Below are 22543 nucleotides of genomic sequence, written 5' to 3'. Positions count from 1 at the left end.
AGTCGGCCTCCTCGCGGCCGGCTTCTCAAAGTCGGCCCTCCCATGGCTTTCTTCATGAGGGCTAAAGTCGGGCCGCCTTCCGAAAGCCGGCCTGGGTGACAGCCAGCAAGGGGAAGGCGGCCCCATGTCTTGGATTCTTGAGAGCCGGACGGGCTCGTAATTTTTTCAGAAGGACCAGGGGAAGCCGGCTAGGCTACCCATGGCTATTTACTCCGACACTATGTTGATCATATCTACTATATGATTCACGCTCGACCTTTCGGTCTCCGTGTTCCGAGGCCATATCTGTTATATGCTAGGCTCGTCAAGTTTAACCTGAGTATTCCGCGTGTGCAACTGTTTGTATTTGAACGTAGAGCCTATCACACTCGATCATCACGTGGTGTCTCAGCACGAAGAACTTTCGCAACGGTGCATACTCAGGGAGAACACTTATACTTTGATAATTTAGTGGGGGATCATCTTATAATGCTACCGTCAATCAAAGCAAGATAAGATGCATAAAAGATAAACATCACATGCAATCAATATAAGTGATATGATATGGCCATCATCATCTTGTGCTTGTGATCTCCATCTCCGAAGCACCTTCATGATCACCATCGTCACCGGCGCGACACCTTGATCACCATCGTAGCATCGTTGTCGTCTCGCCAATCTTATGCTTCCACGACTATCGCTACCGCTTAGTGATAAAGTAAAGCATTACAGCGCAATTGCATTGCATACAATAAAGCGACAACCATATGGCTCCTGCCAGTTGCCGATAACTCAGTTACAAAACATGATCATCTCATACAATAAAATTTAGCATCATGTCTTAACCATATCACATCACAACATGCCCTGCAAAAACAAGTTAGACGTCCTCTACTTTGTTGTTGCAAGTTTTACGTGGCTGCTACGGGCTTAGCAAGAACCGTTCTTACTTACGCATCAAAACCACAACGATAGTTTGTCAAGTTGGTGCTGTTTTAACCTTCGCAAGGACCGGGCGTAGCCACACTCGGTTCAACTAAAGTTGGAGAAACTGACACCCGCCAGCCACCTGTGTGCAAAGCACGTCGGTAGAACCAGTCTCGCGTAAGCGTACGCGTAATGTCGGTCCGGGCCGCTTCATCCAACAATACCGCCGAACCAAAGTATGACATGCTGGTAAGCAGTATGACTTATATCGCCGACAACTCACTTGTGTTCTACTCGTGCACAACATCAACGCATAAAACCTAGGCTCGGATGCCACTGTTGGGGAACGTAGTAATTTCAAAAATTTCCTACGCACACGCAAGATCATGGTGATGCATAGCAACGAGAGGGGAGAGTGTTGTCTACGTACCCTCGTAGACCGGCAACGGAAGTGTTGCACAACGTAGAGGAAGTAGTTGTACGTCTTCCCGATCCGACCGATCCAAGTACCAAACGTACGACACCTCCGAGTTCTGCACACGTTCAACTCGGTGACGTCCCTCGAGTTCTGATCTAGCAAAACGTTGAGGGATAGTTTTGTCAACATGACGGCGTCACTACTAGGGAAAAGGCTAGCAGCAGCGCGGGTTTTAGGCCTATCAGCAGCGCGGGTACCCGCGCTACCAATAAGGCGCTACAACTAACTCTTAGTAGTAGCGCTGCCTGTACCCGCGCTACCACTATTGACTATAGTAGTAGCGCTTTTCAGGAACGCGCTGCTATTACTTAGCTGTAGCGATTTCCCGGTCCAGCGCTACTGTTATATCTTTCACCATTTCCCCATTCCGACTTCGATAAACTGCAATTTCCAGATACTAGGTACTACTAGATATCAATTTCATAAAGCATTATAGGTACTAGGTAGTACTCCCTCGGTTCGAAATTACTCGTCGTGGTTTTAGTTCAAATTTGAACTCAAACCACGACGAGTAATTTGGAACCGAGGGAGTACTAGATAACAATTTCATATATACTCAACATGCATCCTCAAGCAGTACAAGGTGACATCGACGACAATCATCATATTTAGTTCTAGATGATATCGACGGCGATCATCATATGTAGTTCTACATGATATCGACGACAATCATCATATGTAGTTCTAGATGATATAGGCACATACACATATGTAGTTCTAGATGATATCGACGACGATCATCATCCTCAAGCCTGGGCGGTGGGTGTTCCTGATAGTAATTAGGATGGCCTGTCCAGCACGAAGATTCTTGCCAACGAGGAATCTCTTCCACCCAACCGAGTTCAAGTGTGTGCGACCATCTGTGCCCATGCGGTAAGTACATGTGGTGACGGAGCCCCTTGCGGTAAGGCGTAGTCCAACTGAGCCTTCTTCATCAGGCTCGATACCACAACTCACAGATAGGTTCTTTGGCAATCTCTGAATAAGAAAAACATATCAATTAATAAATAGCCTAAGCATGTGATCAGACTCTACACTAAAGTATATCATCGACTAGATTTGTAAGTATAACAATACAGCATGTATATATCATCAAATTACTACATGCAGTACGTATAACATACCATTTCATGCCGATCGACCATGGTACTTGTCAGGCGGGTCACGAATGGCACCCCGACAAAGTCATCACGTGGCGGAATTATGTCCCATAGGTTGCACACCTCCTCCTCGCTCAGCCTCATTCTTTGAGCTATGATGGCTTCATGAAGTGGGTTCTCATCATCTTCATTGAGTGGGTCCTCATTATCTTCATCATCTTCGTCATCTTCATCATCTTCCACCAGGTTGATATAAATGACAACCAGCTTGGGTCTTTCTGCTCTGAAGGAGAATCTGATCAACTCACCACCAGTAAGACGCATGCGAGCAAGGAAACAGGCCCATCCATCTCCTCCAATCTGCGACATATTGCGTCCTTTCTCGACCTCCATAGTGTACGGCCCCCCAGGAGCCTCAAATGTCACAGTGTCTCATGTCAGCTTGTTGAATTTCAACCTCACATTGCATGGGACGATCTGTGTAAGAAAAGCAAAATGACACAATGCAGTAATGCCAACACTAAAAATAAAATAGTTGTTACACTTCAACTAATTTCTTACCGCCGCATGACGAAAACTCGGATGGAAGTAGATGCCGAACAGCTTGCCAGTTGCAAGGCTGCTGGCGCACCTTGACTTGCACAGTCGACATAGTGGTGCTGGTGGTGGCGCCATTTTACTAAATCAACTAAATCAAAATGTTCTAAATCAACTAGCCTACTAAATCAACTAAATCAACTAGCCTACTAAATAAACTAAATCAAAATGTTCTAAATCAACTAAAACAACTAGCCTACTAAATCAACTGAATCATATCAACTAAATCGACTAAATCAACTAGCATACTAAATCAACTAGCATACTAAATCCACTAGCATACTAAATCAACTAAATCAAAATGTTACATATAAAAGCCTACTAAATCAAAATGTATCAGGGAGGAGGGACAAGGAGGGGCGACTCGAGGAGGGAGAAGATAGTAGGACGGAGGAGGAAAGTGGAGCGAGGAGGGGCCGGCCGACGGCGAGTGGAGGGAGGACGGATCGAGGAGGAAGACGGAGCGAGGAGGGGACGGCCAACGGTGAGTGGATGGAGGACGGAGGAGGATGAGGCAACAGCGGCGCAGATCGGGGGAGGGGCGACGGGGGAGGGGCGACGGGGGAGGACCGGCGGCGCGGGGGGTGAGGAGGAGACTGTGAGTGTGTGTGAGTGTGATCTGTGGATGAGGCTAGCTAGTGAGATCTGTAGTTAATTTAGCAGTAGCGATTATTGCCTGAACGCGCTGCTGCTACGTTACGTAGCAGTAGCGTTGTCTATTTTAACGCGTTGCTGCTATAACTGGCCTCGCGGCGGCGTCGTGGGAATTTTAGCAGTAGCGCCGCTTGGAGTGCGCGCGCTACTGATAAACTTGTTTCAGCGGCGAGTTTCCACAGCCCGCGCTACTGCTACTTACCAGCAGCGCCTGATTTTATAGCGCGCTACTGGTAAGATTCTGTGTATAGGCTTTTCCCTAGTAGTGCGTGATGACGGTGATGATATTCTACCGACGCAGGGCTTCGCCTAAGCACCGCTACGATATGGCCGAGGTGGAATATGGTGGAAGGGGGGCACCGCACACGGCTAAGGAACGATCACGAGGATCAACTTGTGTGTCATGGGGTGCCCCCTTGCCTCAGTATATAAAGGAGGGAGAGGGGGAGGTGCGGCCGGCCCTATGGGTGCGCCTGGAGGAGTCCTACTCCAACCGGGAGTAGGACTCCCCCCTCTTGCCTTGTTGGAAAAGGAAGGAGGAAGGGAGAAAGAGGAAAGGGGGGCGCCGCCCCCCCTTCCTTGTCCTATTCGGACTAGGGGGGAGGGGGCGCGCGGCCTGCCCTGGCTGGCCCTCCTCTTCTCCCTTATGGCCCATGTAGGCCCAATAACCCCCGGGGGGGTTCCGGTAACCCCCCCCCCCCCCCGGTACTCCGGTAAAATCCCGATTTCACCCGGAACTTTTCCGATATCCAAATATAGGCTTCCAATATATCAATCTTTATGTCTCGACCATTTCGAGACTCCTCGTCATGTCCGTGATCACATCCGGGACTCCGAACAACCTTCGGTACATCAAAACACAAAAACCCTAATTACGATCGTCACCGAACTTTAAGCGTGCGGACCCTACGGGTTCGAGAACTATGTAGACATGACCGAGACACGTCTCCGGTCAATAACCAATAGCGGAACCTGGATGCTCATATTGGCTCCTACATATTCTACGAAGATCTTTATCGGTCAGACCGCATAACAACATACGTTGTTCCCTTTGTCATCGGTATGTTACTTGCCCGAGATTCGATCGTCGGTATCTCAATACCTAGTTCAATCTCGTTACCGGCAAGTCTCTTTACTCGTTCCATAATACATCATCCTGCAACTAATTAGTTGCAATGCTTGCAAGGCTTGAGTGATGTGCATTACCGAGAGGGCCCAGAGATACCTCTCCGACAATCGGAGTGACAAATCCTAATCTCGAAATACGCCAACCCAACAAGTACCTTCGGAGACACCTGTAGAGCACCTTTATAATCACCCAGTTACGTTGTGACGTTTGGTAGCACACGAAGTGTTCCTCCGGTAAACGGGAGTTGCATAATCTCATAGTCATAGGAACATGTATAAGTTATGAAGAAAGCAATAGCAACAAACTAAACGATCAAGTGCTAAGCTAACAGAATGGGTCAAGTCAATCACATTACTCTCCTAATGATGTGATCCCGTTAATCAAATGATAACTCATGTCTATGGTTAGGAAACATAACCATCTTTGATTAACGAGCTAGTCAAGTAGAGGCATACTAGTGACTCTCTGTTTGTCTATGTATTCACACATGTATTATGTTTCCGGTTAATGCAATTCTAGCATGAATAATAAACATTTACCATGCTATAAGGAAATAAATAATAGCTTTATTATTGTCTCTAGGGCATATTTCCTTCACGAAGCACATTAGCAGGATGAGCGTCATCAGGACAAGGATATGTGATCATAGGAGGGTGAAGATTTGAATCTCTGGTTTTCTTCACCCTCCGTGCACACATGCAAATACTAAGCAAAATGTTGGGCCTAGATGCACACAGATACAAGGGAAAGCCAATGGAGCAATATACCTTTTTGTTGAATGGTTTATCATTATCTTGGGAGTCAAGGTGTCCATGTGTTGGCATTGGAGTCTTGATGTCTTCCCAATTTTCCATGAAACATTTCTTCAAGCGGCTTTGAGGTATTTTTCCTGAGAGATAAAGATGTCATTCCGTTTTTTATGAACTTGGAATCAGAATATTTTTAGTTCCCCCATCATGGATGTTTGATATTTTCGGCTATTAATTTGCAAATTATTCATTGTAATGAGAGTTAGTACTGTCAAAAATAATATCATCCACATATATTAACACGCGAATAGATCACCATCATAAGATTTGGTGAAGAGAGTGGAATCATTGGCTCCTAGTTTGAAGCCCTTCTTTTCCAAAAACTTCTTGAGTGTATCATACCAAGCTCAAGGAGCTTTCTTGAGCCCATAAAGGACTTTGTGAAGCCTATACACTCTGTCAGGATGCTTGTGGCCTTCAAAAGGGGGTTGTTTGACACATAGTTCTTCATTGATATTACCATTGATGAATGCCTTTTCACATGCAACTGATATAGAACTATATTATGATGATTAACATGGTGCAAAATTTGACACGATTTAAAAGCACGGGACTACTTTTGCATGCCCAGAAGTGATCGAAGAGCGTGGGGGAAGTAAGACATATGTAACCAGTACATATATTTCTACACTTTGCAGTACTTACATGTAGAATTATGCTCCCTCAAAAGAAGGTAGAACTATGCAAGAAGACAACTGGTTGGTTCAAATGCATAAAAAGTACAAATTACATAACCAGATGACAAACTACCTCAGAAGATTGCGAATGTATAAAATAATATGGTATTCATGGCTGAAAATAAGACTCGAACTTTATGATACACTTTTTCTTGCACTGTTGAACCATTTGCAGTTCACATATGGTAACCTTTGCGTACATATTATGGAGGAGTCTTTGAAAGCTCCTCAACCATGCATGGAGTGTACATAAATGATTCATATATGCCATTTGAATACGCTGTGCAGTAATCTTTTGGGCGTAGTTTTCCGAGGTATTGAACTTTCGAGCTATTCAAATGATAAGCCACTCCTATAAATGACAACCCTAAGAAAATTACCTCTTTGTACGGGTGAAAACCCAAGAAATAAATGTGACCGTATGGTTCTTCACAACCGCCTTGGTTACTCATTACATTATCTCATCGGAGTTCCATTCAATATCTTCTTTTAGCGGCACCATCTTGTTTTCCACATCATCGTTGTTATTGTCCTCTAAGATCCAAGGTCCATTAATCTCGTGTTGGTAGAAACGCATCGCAGCCCACAAAGTAGATTCATCAAGCTCAATAGTATGCTTTAGTACCCAATCTATTGGACCGCTTGATTCACTGAGGTTCCAAACACGGAGAAGGTTATTGTACTTGTGAATTGTCACAAAGTACACCCCCTTTTCCGACTTCCCAAGATAAGGACATGCATTGCTTTCCTCAAAATCTATTGGTGTATTAAATACCCGGTATTTACCATCTGATAAAGATATCCTACAAAACACAAGTTTATTCGCTAAAATATGTTAATAGTCTAAAATATTACTCCCTCCATTCCAAAATATAGTGCGCCCGTGCTTCCCGAGGTCGAACTTTGATCATAAATTTAACGAACGAGACCGACTGCGGCGGGAGAAAAAGTTACATAATTAAAAATTTCTTTCGAATACAAATTCACTGATATAACTTTTGCTCCCGCCGCAATCGATCTTGGTAGTTAAATTTACGGGCAAAGTTGAAGCACGGGGATAGAGAAAGCACTACATTATGGAATGGAGGGAGTATAGATGATATAAAAAAATCCATGAATAGAAAGTAAAAAAGATTATATAAATTAGTAAAAAAAACATATCAACACTATAATTGAAGGAGTTTTGTAGTTATGCACTTCGATCTAGAATGCATACCTTGCAACAAATGCACCACGGCAATGGACGTAAAGCGCGCCTCGCCAATACACACTGTAGCGCCATCTTGGGCCCCATTCCATGGGTTGTACCGCATCCAGTTGCATACTGGCCATCGTCTTGACAGCCTCTCCTTCCCGGACAAATGACCTCTCCTGCCACTCTCCAGTGGCCGATGAGAACACAGGCAGCGTCCATTGTGACTGTGGCCATTCCGTCAAACGATGCAAGTCATCCATGGAAGGTTCTCCAGCCGGTTCATCTTGGCCCTCATTCTCTACGTCCTCCTCGCCGACCGACATGTCATCCAGCAAAGACAGAAACTCAATGAGGTCGAACTTCTTGGGCTTCTCGGGCTCGCGGCGGAACAGCAACACCTCGTAGCCACGCGACAGGGCGGGGTCGAAGACGAGATACGGGACGTAGTCGTTGGCGTCCATGCGCGGGAGACGCTCCCATCGCCTCGTGGCGGGGTTGGCCACGCAGTACAGCCAGGCGTTGCCGTAGAGCAAGAGCCCGTTGCAGTGGTCCAGGATGGAGTTGTACCCCCGGCTATATAGTCGGGGAGGAAGTCGAGGTCACCGTAGTCGACCGCCGGGCGGCGCGCCGAGGGACGGGCGAAGAACCGTGGCCGCCAGTAGCCGATGTAGTTGAGGAAGACGCCGCGCACGAGTGTGGCAGGGGATGCGCGGGGACGCCGGCCGGCGCGTCTTCCGGCGGAGCCATTTCTGCTTGCTGCGGATCATCCATGGCTTCCGCAGTGGCCTAGCTTGGATCTTGGGTTCTTGATGCGGAGCCGATCAGCGGAGGCGCGAGTCAACTGCACGCGGCGTGCTTGGGCGGGATATCAACTCAGGTTATAACGAAACTAGAATCCTTATAGCCCGGCTGCTGTGCTGACGATGCCCAAAGACCCAATGCACGGGATCGGATCGTATCATCCGGCCATCCGGGTAACATGATAATTATTGGAGGCTGATTAGTTGGCATACCGATCGGTTCTCGTTCCTGGAGCATTTCCATTGGCTTGATCAGATCGCACCCAAAAAGGAAGAAAGAACAAAAGATCTCGATTCTTGACATGAGTTTTAATTATCGTATCAAGTTCTGTTTTAATGCGTATGCAATTGAGACGTAAAAGAGAAAGGCAAAAAATCCAGGAAACCAGTTTTACATCATTTGTTGAAGATGCTCTTAGGCGTTTCTTACATTCACTCACACGAAAATACATACAAGTATATTAGAACACCACCAACACGTCAGAAGGTGTACATTTTATTCCCCTGACCACTCAGCTTGTCTATACATACATACATACATAGTCTTTATAGTACAACAAAGGCAGAGGAGATCCACTGCAGCCACCTACACCTGCCCATGTGAGCTTCTAACAAATGTATGTGACAAAGTTATGATACCTACATTCTTTTACAGTACAACACAAGGTTCTCTCAGGACAAACCATACTGAGCAACTTACACCTGCCTACAGGAACTTCTAAGAAACTAAGATGTTACAAGGTACAACATGGCAATAAAATGAATCAAGACTTATGTTAAAATGCGCATGCCCTAACGATATTCACGAGTCCTAATGATATTCACGACCATGAGGTACCCAGCTTTTCTAGCGGAGAATGAACGGAGATGACGAGACTTAAACCCAGGTGGAAAAGTCAACCGTTAGGTTTTGCCAGTCTGACTAAGGAGTGCCTTCTATATGAGAGAATGCAAACTTGGGTGGTAGCTCCATGAGGGGATCATTTCCAGTCTTGTTCAGGTTGGCCATGGCCAAGGCATACCCAAGTGCACGGCCAACGGGTACGGCCACAGCATTTCCAATCTGGCGATACCTGCAGCCAGGCTCATCACATGTTAACATTATGCTACAGGCCACTATCTAAATATCATATAATCTTATGTACACTAAAAGATACCCCACACGTTGCTGCGGGAAATCATTAGAAACAGTTAGAATTCATATTGAGTATGGCGTATGGACTATGCTGAGAATTCTATATGACGGCCTCAACAAATGACCTATATGAAAAGAGTGGTGGCGGTGTCGTTGCGCAGAGGCAAGGAGATTATGGGCAGCGAGGCCGAGGATGAGGGCAGTATATGTGCAACCAATGGGGAGGGAGAAGATAAGGCATGCAGCAAAGGGAAGGGGAAAAGACCCTGCATTAAGCATATGAGTCAAATTTTGTCATACATTTGGCAATTTCAAATCTTGCCAATTTTTGGTAAGTTTGGTTGGCTAAGTACGTTGGTGACCAACCAATTGGTAGCCAATTTTTTGGCTTGCCTAAAGATTGGCAAGCCAATTGCAATTAGTGGACCTGATGACGTGGCTTAAGAAGATGGAAGGAAAATAAGTTTAGTGGGGATGCATGGATGGGAAAAAAAGTAATGGGTTCCAACTATCTCGGAATAGAGTATTACAAGAAATTGAAGCGCTCAACCCTGACGTGACAACTTACAGAAACAATGTAAACAAGTACCTGTCTTTGACTGTTCCACGAAACCTGTAGCTATCAGGAAAACCTTGCAATCGAGCACTTTCACGAACAGTGAGCAGTCTGTCCTGCGCAGGATGTATCAAGGCCTGAAACATATTCTCTTAGTTTCTTATGAGATATTTTAAAGTTATGAGCCAAGTGAATAAAGAAGATGGAATCATAGGTAACCTGCATACGAATATTTGGACACGTCAGCACAGTTCCGACTACCTCATCCCACCATAGTCGACCAAAAGGTCTACAATATATCATACAAGAGACAGTTAAATCAGAAACAAGAAACCATATCTATGAAACAGCAGTGTACTACTAAAATCAATTGAAACCAACCTTAAGCATCTACCATCCTCGTATGTCAGTACACAATCAAGCACCTGAAATGAAAATATGAAACCACAACCTGGCAAGTTTTAAATTGCACATACAGAGAAGTATGGTGTATCTTAAGCATCTTACCAGAGGACGACCAGATGGTAAAAGTACTCTTTCCTTTGTTGGATCCAGTTTAGCCACATTGTCAGGACCAACTATGACTCCCGGAAGGTCTCTAAAATTAGCTCCCTGGAATAGGACTGGTGAGATTGAAGGGGGTGATTTATCAAAGATGAAATGCTAACATATAAGTTTCTCGGCAAACCTTTTTCTTGGGAATTTGCAAAACCCTTAAGTAGTTATCATGACCCAGTGCCAACGGCCGATGGTCATACAATTTTGGCTTAGATTTTTTTGACTTAGCTTTTGCGGCATGAGATTTGGGACCCTGCACTTCTGCAGTGGAAGAAATTTATGTGAGTTTCAAACAGAATTACGAAAGGTTTGGTACTAAATAAAAATTACGGAAACTACAGCGAAAATAAAAAGGAGTAAATTATGTGATACCCTTCTAAATTTAGTTTATGACATCCAACATGCCAATACTGGAGAAAGGCTCAAATGGAGACTGCTTATTCCAACAACCCAAAGGGCAAATATACAGTACAAGGAAAGGGTCTGTTTGGTTTGCTGCCCACACTAGCCCTGCCAAAAAATTGGCTGGCTATCAAATTTCGGTCACTGTTTGCTTTGTTTCCAAAATTTTGGTTACCGATGGATGTCCACCCTTTCCTTGCACAGATTTTTACCAAATAAATGGTCAATTGAGGGTGGGGGATTCCTTGGCCAAAAATTTGGCAAGTAAACTCTTGCCAACATTTGGTAGGTGGGCTAGTGTGGGCATCAAACAAACACACCCTAAGGGACACACCCAAACCCTAAACTACTGGGAAAACAAAACAATACACTTGAATCGGTTCGATTGAATTATGTTATCAATAGTTTTCAATTGAATTATGTTATTTTTCAATTGTTATTTTTCCTGAGTTTCCCCACCATTAGTACTGAACAAAATCGGTTCTATACAATGCAAAAAAAATATCCCCCTCTCCCTCCTTCCACCAAAGGGTCCCAACCTAAGCTCCTGAGAGTGTAGTCGTGTGGGGATGGTTGTGCACCATCGCGCGTTAGACAGGTCCATTATAGACCTGTCTATCAGATTTGCCTAACAACCCTACACTATTTCCTATTTCAACAATTAGTATCTTCAGAATATAAGCATAGAAAAATATTAGACCCACCAGAACTAAATGTCCGAATGTATCTTTGGAATTCCGTTTGAGGGCCCTTTACATATGGCATTTCATCACGATCTTCTGCATTTCCCACCTAACAGTTTACAACAGCTTATGAACCAAAAGGTTACTAAAATTAGAGATTTAAGAACTCTTATAAGATTTTCAATTACTTTCGGAAGATCTGAAAGAATGTCTTCAAGGACAATTGGCTTCTCTAGTTGTACTGATGTGCTGTCAGACCACCCAACCAAATTACGCTACAAGATTAAAAAAATGTGTCAGGTTCACACTGGAGGTCTGAATACTCTGCCTAGTTGGAAAAACAAAGACATCATAGCAGGCATCAACAGGTGAAAATTCCCAGATGATGGACAAGCAAAACAGAATACAACACACAGAACGAGTGTAAACATACAATGCAGTAAGCATGCCAGAGAAAGCACGTCCTCATTTTTGACAGGTAAATAATGTGAGATGCAAAGAGCGAACTGAAATCGTTCCATACAAATGCATTTCTAAGGTGGGATACACACTATCTTCTTATCACAGACCGAATTTCATCAATTCATGGTTACCTCAAAAGCCAATGGGCAATTATTCTTCACAATCGCTCCATGTGTAGGCAGAGGAAATGGGGGCAATTTCTACAGAGTAAAAATGGTAATTAGGCAACAATAAAGTAATTTTCCAATATCAGAACATGATTTTCCAATAGGGCTGGCTCCCAGTGTCCCAGTTAATAAAATACAAGAAAATCATACTTGCCTCTTCAGGATGACAGCCCAATAAAAATACACGCATCCTAAATTGTGGAAGGCCGTAACATCCAGCAGCCATGATCCCTAGTTTGGCTTGGTAATGCATACCAATTAGGCGACTTAGAGCATATTTTGCAAGTGTTGCATCAGCAAATTTCAATATATCAAGGACGTTTTCCATGTAGACGTATTTGGGCCTCAAAAATTGCATGATATCCATAAAGACAATAATCTGCTTGTTTTTTTCACATTTAAATGGTTCATCAAATTCTCTATTGCGGTTGTAGCCACTAATGCCTTGGCATGGTGGACCACCACATACGACATCAACAGCACCCTGAAAACATACACAAACAAGATATGAAAAAAGTAATATTAACCAATGAGGCCATAGCAACCATGAGAGAAAGAATTTACATGGACTAACTATACTGCAGAGTGACAACAGTCATGATAAGTACTTGACCTTTACACCATGGAGGAGAGGTTAAGGTGGTCTAATGGGTAGTGGCAAATCCACCTAGGTAGAGAGGAATATGGTGTGCCCGACAAATCCAACTTGAAAGGGCAGATGACCGAACAGTTGGCGCGGAGGTGTCGGTGGCAGCGGTATGGGATGGGTTTCTTCGAATATGTGACCTGGCCTATCAAACAAGCACCACATAGCTTGCTGCTGTAAAAGCGCTACTTATGTGAAGATGGTATGTGAATTTTGATTTGTCGTGGTAGTGCTAGTGTCTGTGTGCACGCAGTGGATAATCAAGCCAAAAAGTTTCTGTGTCTTCAAACAGGCAGCAAAAAGGCTCGCCTATGAAACAAGCACCACGTCGGTTGCCACTGTGATAGCTCCACATATTAGTTAGATGTGTCCAGTTTGACTCCCGATCCACTTTATATGATCATGAGGTGAGGTCGTGAGGGAAGATTGGGACAAGGCTATGAGCCAGTTTGACTCCCGCACTGTGTGTGTGTGTGCGCGCGCGCGCGCGAAAAAATAGTAACCCCTCAAGAATAGAATGGAAAATAAAGAAATAAAATAAATATTTATAACAGATCTTCAAATTAAAATTTTGAACATTTAAAGGGGTTATAGTCACTCTTTTTTGGTTGGGAAAGTGGTAACGTATTATCGGTCAAAGATAGCTCTTGAACGGCCAGGAGGAACGTAGCACACCGAGTAAGTCCTCAGTTAGGGCCCCCAAGCGACCACAGGATGGGATGAGCGACCTGACCGACTTGGCTGGGCAGCGGTCATGCACGGCACCAGTTGCTCAGACGAGCATGTGACTCCATGGCATCCTCGGTGTTGCCTTGAAGATGAGAAATTAGACCTTGAGGGGCTCGTCAAGGCCGTTCATAAAGATGCCACATTCCTCGTCTTCGGGGAAGACCTTGAGGGCTAGAAATTGTTTCTGGTAGTCGGCATACCAAAGTGGTAAGCAAAATAATCTCGCCAAACGGGTTGCTGCCCGAGGGTGGACCAAAGCATCGGCTGATATGCGCGGTGAAGTCCTCTCAGGAGGGTTGGCCATGCTTGCGCTCCTTGTGGCAGTATCACAGTTTTGCCAAACCCGTCAGGTGGTAGGACGCTAACCACGCCTTCGCACTTGCCAGTGTGCCCTGACCTGCAAAGCACTGCTCACATTGATTAAGCCAAGTAACACGTCACCCTCGGCACCATTGGTTGGGAACACCAACTTGCAAGCCGCTGAGGGTGACTATCGCCGTGATCATCGATGGTGCGGCCACGCCACCCCTCCGGTAACATCGATCAGGGCGGCACAAGCTTCTCCTGTGCACCCAGCATGGCTGCAAAGACCACAGTGGATGCAGCTACCAGGGGGGGGGGGGGGGGGGGGGGGGGGGGGGGGGGGGGGGGATCGCTGGATGTTGGCAGTGTTGACGACAGCGGTCGCCGTCGCAGATGCGTGCGGAGAAACCTCCAGGCCTGGGTTTTTTTTTGGGTGCTCGGTGAACTCCTTGAGGGTGGCAACAGAGACGCGGTCGTTGAAGTTCATAGGTTCACCCCTGGTAGCATGTGCAACAGAGATCGCCGGCTTTGATATCAGAATCATTCTGAGCTGTGATGATAGAGAGGTTCAGCTGGGCTGGCATTGTTGCTGCAGGTTGCAGGCCTGGAGAGATTAGGGCAACTTCTCATCTGCTATATACAATGGTCAGGGGTCTCCATACATATAGATGGAGACAGCCGCAAAATAAGGAAATACAATTCTTTTTTGGGAAAACAAAAGGATATATGTTCTTGGAGGGCAACGCAAGGGGTGCGCCCCTAGCTGTGTGGGCCGTACAAGGCTGTGCTGGACGCACCTATGGGGTAGCCCTCCTATACTGCTGTCCCCACATGATCTCGCTTACTATTTATAACATGGAAGCACAAAGGGAAGGCATAGCCACAACAATTCTGCATCATATTCTTCAACAACAACAAAGCCTTTAGTCCCAAACAAGTTGGGGTAGGCTAGAGGTGAAACCCATAAGATCTCGCGACCAACTCATGGTTCTGGCACATGGATAGCAAGCTTCCACGCACCCCTGTCCATGGCTAGTTCTTTGGTGATACTCCAATCCTTCAGATCTCTCTTTACGGACTCCTCCCATGTCAAATTCGGTCTACCCCGACCTCTCTTGACATTATCCACACACTTTAGCCGTCCACTATGCACTGGAGCTTCTGGAGGCCTGCGCTGAATATGCCCAAACCATCTCAGAGATGTTGGACAAGCTTCTCTTCAATTGGTGCTACCCCAACTCTATCATCATTCCGGACTCGATCCTTCCTCGTGTGGCCACACATCCATCTCAACATGCGCATCTCCGCCACAACTAACTGTTGAAGATGTCGTCTTTTAGTCGGCCAACACTCGGCGCCATAAAACATTGCGGGTCGAACCGCCGTCCTATAGAACTTGCCTTTTAGCTTCTATGGCACTCTCTTGTCACAGAGAATGCCAGAAGCTTGGCGCCACTTCATCCATCCGGCTTTGATTCGATGGTTCACATCTTCATCAATACCCCCATCCTTCTGCAGCATTGACCCCCAAATATCGAAAGGTGTCCTTCTGAGGTACCACCTACCCATCAAGGCTAACCTCCTCCTCGCACCTAGTAGTACTGAAACCGCACCTCATGTAATCAGTTTTTGTTCTACTAAGCTTCTTCAAGAAAATAAAAATTCTGCATCATGTCAAAATTGCATAGACGTGTTCGCAATGTGTTCTTGGATCTCTATTTGACGGTCAAATATTGAATCGTACTTGATTTTTTTATCTATGTTTAGTTTCCTTTTTCAGGGAAAGGATCTAATCTACTAGTTGACAGTCATATACTCAGTATACTTAATTTCACCAAAGCTGACTTTGAAGAATAACACTCACAGGAAGTGGTAGTATCTTTCGCTTATGACCTTCAATAACAAAATCCTTAATTGCATCATTGCAGTTCCTGCATTTTAAAAGTGGGACTGTTCATATTACGTGAAATGAGTCTTGGTAAGATAAAAAATTGCATACCCTAATCCTTCAATTGGCTCCCACGTGTCATCATTAGGGCCATAACCCTTCCAACGGACCTGCATACATATTGCATAATAAAATAGCAAATTTAGTTAAGCATAGAAGCATATATGAACAAAAGAGAAGAAAAGTATGTGATCTATGGACATATGGAAGAGCTTTGCTACAGGGTTAAGGCAAGAGAGTGAACGTACTTATTTGATAGGAAATCATTTATATGTTTCGCCGTTGGTAAAAAATCTAAACGGAAATACTTGGTGGACCCTTTGACAAATTGAAGGACTAGTCAGGGCCCCCTTTATAATAGATAATAGCTACTCCCCCGTCGGAAATAACTGACGTGAGGTCACAAGATTTTGAACCGACAGTTCAAAATCTTGTCTCCTCGTGTCAGTTATTTCCGAACGGAGGGAGTATAATGGAGGGATATTTATAGGGACTAAAGTGACTCATATATTATCTTCTACCTTGGTTTGGATTAAGCCTACTGAGACCTGTATATTCCATTGTAAATAAAAAATATGACACAGGAGCAATCGCGTGTTAGTTTGATTCAAATGGAATTAGGGATTTGAACTGTCTGCTTCCACTGGTAGATCTGACAAGTAATTAAGCTGCCTCTGTTATAGTTTTAAAAGAAGAGGAAACTAATCAATAAATCATCGCAAACCTTAAAATATAAGCAGCGCTTTCTGACATTACTGGGATCACCGAAACAAATATCAACTAACTTCCATACTTCAAGCTCTTCAGGAGGGACTGCAGAATCATCTGGACCCCCATTACTGAATTCTGTTATAGCATCAGCATGGTCATTTACTTCACTTTCCTTCACATATTGTTTGCATAATTTTTGCCATTCTTTCAGCAATTCAAGGAAATCATCGGTAGTTTCGTTGCGGACCTATTGAAGCAGCATGACAGTGTGTATAAAATGGATCAGAAATTGCATTAAAAACTATACTGAGAAAAATATAGCATGGGCCATGAAATTATGAAAGCCACAGTACCCGAGTTTCTGGATGATTCATTCTGAAGCTTTCACATGCAACTTCATCATCATCAACAGCCCATCTCTAAACAATGAGCAAAACATTCAAAAAGCATGCATTCCTACTAAGTTATAATACATACGATGTTTGTGTAGAAGTACCGTCACAAGATTCACACCGCCACCATGAGCTCCAAGACAAAGTCCAGTTGACATTCCGCCACAACCACAGTACAGATCTAACAAAGAGAGATCCTTCTTATTCGGCACATGAGACTTTTGCGTCTTATTGAAGTCTGCCTTTTTCATACTGATACTACTTACTTGACTTGATTGCAATCTAGCATGTGTATCTTCTGCATTTCGTGAAACAAAGTCAGACTGATGAGGTAAGCTCATAACAACAATGAAAAGATGATACAACAGAAACTACACAAAATGCAAATTACAAAACAAGATATTTCAGAAACTATGACCAGCTTGACAATAATAAAACAAAATCTGAAAGCTACTTGAAACAAATGCAAAATTTTGGAGAGCCGCTCTCAAATCCAAGTCATAATTGGTTGGCACTATAAAGTATTTCCGGTCTCTTAAATTCATGCATAGCCACATGTGCATCACTGTTGTTTGAGAAAACAAACCCATTTCCAAAGTAGAGAATGTGCTGTAGTCCTGAGAGTACTTCATGTCATAGTAATACTGGGGTGAAGGAATTGACTTTGACTGGTTATCAACCTGTAACATAAATAAATAACATTACTTCTCAGTTGGAACAAATATTGGGAAACCAGACATCACAAGAAAATATCTAAGATACAAGATGAATCCATACACAAGGAGAAACTTGCACAATTGACACTTTGGAGACAATGCAGTCTAGAGCATTGTCATCCTTCAGATCTGAGTAAAAGAGCCTCCTTGGGTCATGAGACTGTGCTTGGTCTTCCATGATCTGAGATCGAATAAGAGGTTGAAAAAAACATGGTTAGAGATTCTAAAATAAACTGCATTCTCAACTCCAAAACAAAAAAAATGCATTATCAACTTTCATACTTGTTAAACTTCATGCACTAGCCAACACAACCAAAAGTCCGAAGTAATGGAAAGGGCTAGGCAATCCACATATACACTTCAACACCCCTCTCACGTGTGACGCGGAGAACACGTGGATAGAGTCAGAGGTATGGCTCAAGAGGCCTATACGTGGACACAAAGGGCGGAACAACAATTTTTGGATAAATTGGGAAAGCCAGGACTTGAACCAAGACCTTGGGCTCTGATACCATGTTAAGCTTCATGCACTATCCCATGCAACCAAGAGTCTGAACTGATGGTAAGGGCTAGGCAGTCCACATAAACACTTCAACAATACTCATCAGCTGAAAATGTTTCTTAAGAGATACGTAATTCTCAGTCAAACAGCCAGGACAACAGAACTCACCGTGTCTTCAGCTCTGAAAAACCACTGCACTCTGCAGTAATATTCACCGGCAACTGTTTCAAAGAACTCCAGTATCTTGCCTATGTAATCTGGCTTTCCCTCTGGACCCTGCACAAGATTAACCCTGTTAGAGTTGTGCAACAAAAAAGTTTTTGACATCTTCATAAATATTAGTTTTATATAACACAATAACAAAAACATGTTTGTAATCAAGCATCAGGTCTAGATAAACATAGATAAAGATTCTGCAAAAAAAATACATGAACGTGATCACCGAGATGCAAAACTCTACAAAATGGAAAACAAATGCATGAGATTGATCAATGGGTTATTATTTTTGGAAACTTTTTGAAACATTTAATGAGTTCAGAAGACATAAAAATGAAGAAGGCACAACCATAAAGATACATAAAACTATAAAAGAAATATTAGCGTAGAAATATGAACTCACTTTCACAAATGCACAATCTCCAATGCATAAAGTAGATCCGGATATGCTGGCTTGCAAATAGTGACATTTGACATCCAAGACAGCATTGCCAGCACTGTAATGCAAGGTAGACGTATAGCTGTTAGCCTGGTAACAGGAGCAACTTAATCATTCATAAAGTATAAGAGACAATGCATTTTTGCTCACTTGGCAACTGGTTGGATATCGCTCCTCTTATCCTTCAAACAGAGAAACCACAAGCAGAAAACATTACTTGCGTAAAATTCAATTGTTACAAGGCAGAGTATAAATCTAGTATGTACTAGTATACGAATAACAAATTCCATATAAGAATCTATAAATTATGAAGCCAACATGCCTGTGGGTATTACTTATTATTACAAGATTATGCTATTGCGCACACAAGAGAAATTGTTGGTCCTTTCCTGTTTATTCATACAATTTCTCCTGCAATTATGTGCTTCATGTTACACAAGTCAACAATTATTTGGGTTTTCACCTAGTCAACCTGACTAGCAATGTGATTCATTTAAGATATTTGTTCACTTCTCTTATCATATGGCATCCAATGTCCATTTGTTTGAACCACTGTCCAAAGTTATCTGTAACTCCTGTGTCCCTAGCTGCATACAAGATGAAGAGCCTAATTGGTTTGATGCCAATTGTTCGCAAGTCTAAAATGTTGACAGGCAATTGGTTGGCTACTTTTGATTTTACCAAATGCTGGCTTGCCAAATATTGGCACCAAACCGATTAGGCTCAAAGACTTGCAAAAAAAAACAATGATCAAGGCTTCATTTTCTGGGTTGAAGTTAAAATTATTTTCTGTTTCAGTATATATGCACGTACATGTGTGGTCAATGTGCAGGAAAACCACTTATACAACAGGATATTATACAGCCAAAATGGAAACTATGTACATCTCTAACATTAACGTCTATCTACAGTCCTACACCACCTTCTATGGTACTACTTGCTACTACCTATTGTGAATTCTGACATGTACCCCATTTGATACGTATGTTCTCTGACGTTTTCCTACATGCTTGGATATTGTTGCTAGGAAGGTATTGATGATTTGCATGTGTACTAATCAGCACTCCTTGCTATATTTATGGTTGTGCACCGCTGTGATGAGCATGTGAATATAGTTCTAGTAAAAGATTCTACTCTTGACAAGCCTTAAAATCCACAGAACTATTTGTTTATTCTGAATCAATCTACACCAACAAATATCCCGTTCTTATATCAAGTATATGATGCAGCCATGCAAAGAGCAGACAGTGGAGCCAAATGCCTACCTTCTCCACAAAGTGATGATTCTTCTCGTAGCGGTGAGGCCACCTCTGTCTAGCCTCCTCCTCCGGCACTGCCTCCCCCACAAAACAACAGGATCCATTAACACTATCCACCATTTCCGAATCAACCAATTTCTTATCCATGATGACTTTGGAACTGTTGTTCGGATCTGGCATCGTTGTGACAGTTGGCGATTGGCAAATTGAGCCACCATTTTTCTTTGTCCTCTTCAAATTTGACGAGCATTTACCTGTCGATACCCTCGCCCTCTTTGCCCTTGGAGGCTTAGAAGATTTTCCATCATGTTGTTGGGGCATCTCACTGACCACGTGCGACTCCGCACTCATCAACCCCGCATTGCACGGTACAATACCACTACTGTCCACTTTGTCCGATGGCAAGCAGTTCTCAGGGTCAAGATCATACTTGCTAGGTCGTACATGAGGATTAGACTCTGCTTTATGCATTGAAGGTTCACTGTTTACCACTGGCGAGATAGGTGGTACACTGTCTGAATCCAACGATGATGCCTTTACAGCCGTCTTAGTCTTCCTTGGGGCACGAACAGAGACTCCGCCGCGCTTGGCGGACCTATAATTCACGGCTGGTAAAGCCACTACAATCTGATTACTGAAACCACCTCCTTTGTTCTCATGGCCACTGGAGGTGCTTTGCATCTTAACATTTTCTGCTGACCTATGTTGTTCCACCCTGTTGCGCAAGTCAACTGTGTCTGGTGAAGTAGTGGTGGTCTCTTTGATCAGCTTATCAACTGTGTCTGCTGAAGTGGTGGTAGTCCCTTTGATCGGCTTATCAACTGTGGCTGGTGCAGTAGTGGTGGCCTCTTTGATGGGCTCGTCAACTGTGTTTGGTGCAGTACTGGTAATCTCTTTGATCAGCTTATCAACTATGTCTGGTGCAGTAGTGGTGGTCTCTTTGATCGGCTTAGTGGTGGATACAGAAAGGTTGTGCCTTTCACTGCTTCTTCCCAGATCTGAGTCCACAGGGCGCCGCTTGGAGGATCTAGATGAGCGTGCTTTTGGTTCTGAAGGTGTGGCATTTGCTGCCGCCATGGTCTTCGCAGTCCTCCGTGATCCCCAAAGGGACGTGTCATTTGTACTGGTAGCACCTGAGGTACCGCAACCATCGGCATTCCCCTTGGGGTCATACTCCGCGTTCAAATCAACAGCAGCCATGCTTGCTGAGGCAATATTCTCTGAAGGAGAGAAATACTTGGGAGCATCCTCTGCCTCCACCAAATCGTCATCATCCGGCGGAAGTTGTGGAGGCGACGACATGGTGTTCAGCGTGCACGTCGGTGCACTCTCCTCTAGATTGGCTTCCAAGCAAGACCCCCATGGTGACTGAGGAGACCCCGGCACCGGCGTGGAGTCAGAGACGAACACGAGCTTTTCCCGCATGTCTACAGCAACAGGAGTAGACGGAGATTCCGGCATACGTGAATAATCATCAAGGTGATCAAGCGGGCTCACCCCTGGAGCGCCTTCCGATGAATCTGACGCTGGGGGCTCGAACTCCGCGAAGCCCGGCGCCGCGGTGGGCGGGGATGGCGCCCGGGTCGTCGCCGACACGCCCTCGCCGGCGACGAGCCCCGTTGACCTCCACTCGGCACCGTCCCAGGGCCCTCCTCCGTCGTCCACCAGGGGATCCGGGCCCGCTGCCGCGGCGGCGAACTCGGCGCCGACGTCGAATCCCCTGGGCGGCGACCACATGGGCTCCAGCTCCTCCGGGGTGCCGAAGAGGAGCGACCACAGGGGTTCCAGCCCCGCGCTGAACTCCCCCGCCGGCTCCTCTCCGTCCGCCCCAGCGTCGGCCGCCGGGGAGCCATCGGCGACCGGGGGCGGGGAGGGGGGCGAGATGGGGTTGTGAGGCGGAGTTTCCATGGGAGCAGGGGGCTGACTGGACCGAACAACCAAATTAGGTAAAGTCAATCGATGTGGCCAGAGGTCAGTACAGTAGTCAGTTCACAGCCCGGCTTGCTTCCTGGATTGAATTCCTTTTTCAGGCAACTTTCGGATTTAGCTGCTTTCTTGGATGCTGATAAAGCTCCCAGACAACTTATTTTTCAACGAGGTCAAGACTCCTTCTGGAAATTAGAAGACTATGATATCAGAATGTGGATCAATCAGTGGACTGTATCAAATAGTAATCGTCTAGTGATAAAATGAAGAGTTACAACAGTAACAAAAAAATCTATAATACATAAATAGCTCATCCCGTTAACTTATTTTTTTTGACATGCGGCCTATCCACCTCATCTCAACATGCAGCTATTCCATCTCAGCACTCACGCCACATCAGCAGATTTTTGAATCGCACACGCATGTTATAGTTCAGCAAAAATACTAC

At 44.5% G+C, this 22543-nt stretch overlaps 2 protein-coding genes across 6 annotated transcripts; both read right to left on the bottom strand.

Moving 5' to 3' along the window:
• Positions 1-5356: 5356 nt before the first annotated feature.
• On the bottom strand, positions 5357-8696 carry LOC125552098. 2 transcript variants are annotated; one of them, XR_007303389.1, is made up of 3 exons: positions 7567-8696; positions 6731-7153; positions 5357-5753 (listed from the first exon to the last, which is right to left on the bottom strand). XR_007303389.1 is itself a non-coding variant. In XM_048715575.1 (2 exons), the coding sequence occupies exons 1-2, from the start codon at positions 8004-8006 to the stop codon at positions 6802-6804; spliced, it is 792 nt and encodes a 263-aa protein (XP_048571532.1). In that variant the 5' UTR covers positions 8007-8696; the 3' UTR covers positions 5832-6801. The 2 variants fall into 2 exon arrangements, 1 of the variants encoding a protein (XP_048571532.1); XM_048715575.1 differs by lacking the exon at positions 5357-5753 and having other exon boundaries at positions 5832-7153.
• A 129-nt stretch (positions 8697-8825) lies between these two features.
• Positions 8826-22143, bottom strand: LOC125552096 (DNA (cytosine-5)-methyltransferase CMT2-like). Of its 4 annotated transcripts, XM_048715573.1 has the most exons (21): positions 20176-22137; positions 19061-19092; positions 18875-18968; positions 18424-18531; positions 17815-17934; positions 17624-17717; positions 17142-17335; positions 16999-17064; positions 16659-16892; positions 15986-16044; positions 15851-15917; positions 12463-12792; positions 12273-12341; positions 11868-11954; positions 11701-11788; positions 10725-10855; positions 10544-10648; positions 10418-10461; positions 10256-10325; positions 10070-10173; positions 8826-9418 (listed from the first exon to the last, which is right to left on the bottom strand). In XM_048715573.1, exons 1-21 carry the CDS (start codon positions 22075-22077, stop codon positions 9268-9270), a joined length of 4149 nt encoding a protein of 1382 aa, XP_048571530.1. In that variant the 5' UTR covers positions 22078-22137; the 3' UTR covers positions 8826-9267. The 4 variants fall into 4 exon arrangements, 3 of the variants coding, with proteins under 3 accessions (XP_048571530.1, XP_048571529.1, XP_048571531.1); XM_048715572.1 differs by lacking the exon at positions 19061-19092 and having other exon boundaries at positions 18875-19000; positions 20176-22139; XR_007303387.1 differs by lacking the exons at positions 8826-9418; positions 10070-10173; positions 11701-11788; positions 11868-11954 and having other exon boundaries at positions 10250-10325; positions 20176-22142.
• Positions 22144-22543: the final 400 nt, after the last annotated feature.

The sequence above is a fragment of the Triticum urartu genome, chromosome 4, assembly GCF_003073215.2.
Source record: "Triticum urartu cultivar G1812 chromosome 4, Tu2.1, whole genome shotgun sequence".
Taxonomy (NCBI): domain Eukaryota; kingdom Viridiplantae; phylum Streptophyta; class Magnoliopsida; order Poales; family Poaceae; genus Triticum; species Triticum urartu.
This window is presented reverse-complemented; position numbering and strand designations above follow the sequence as displayed.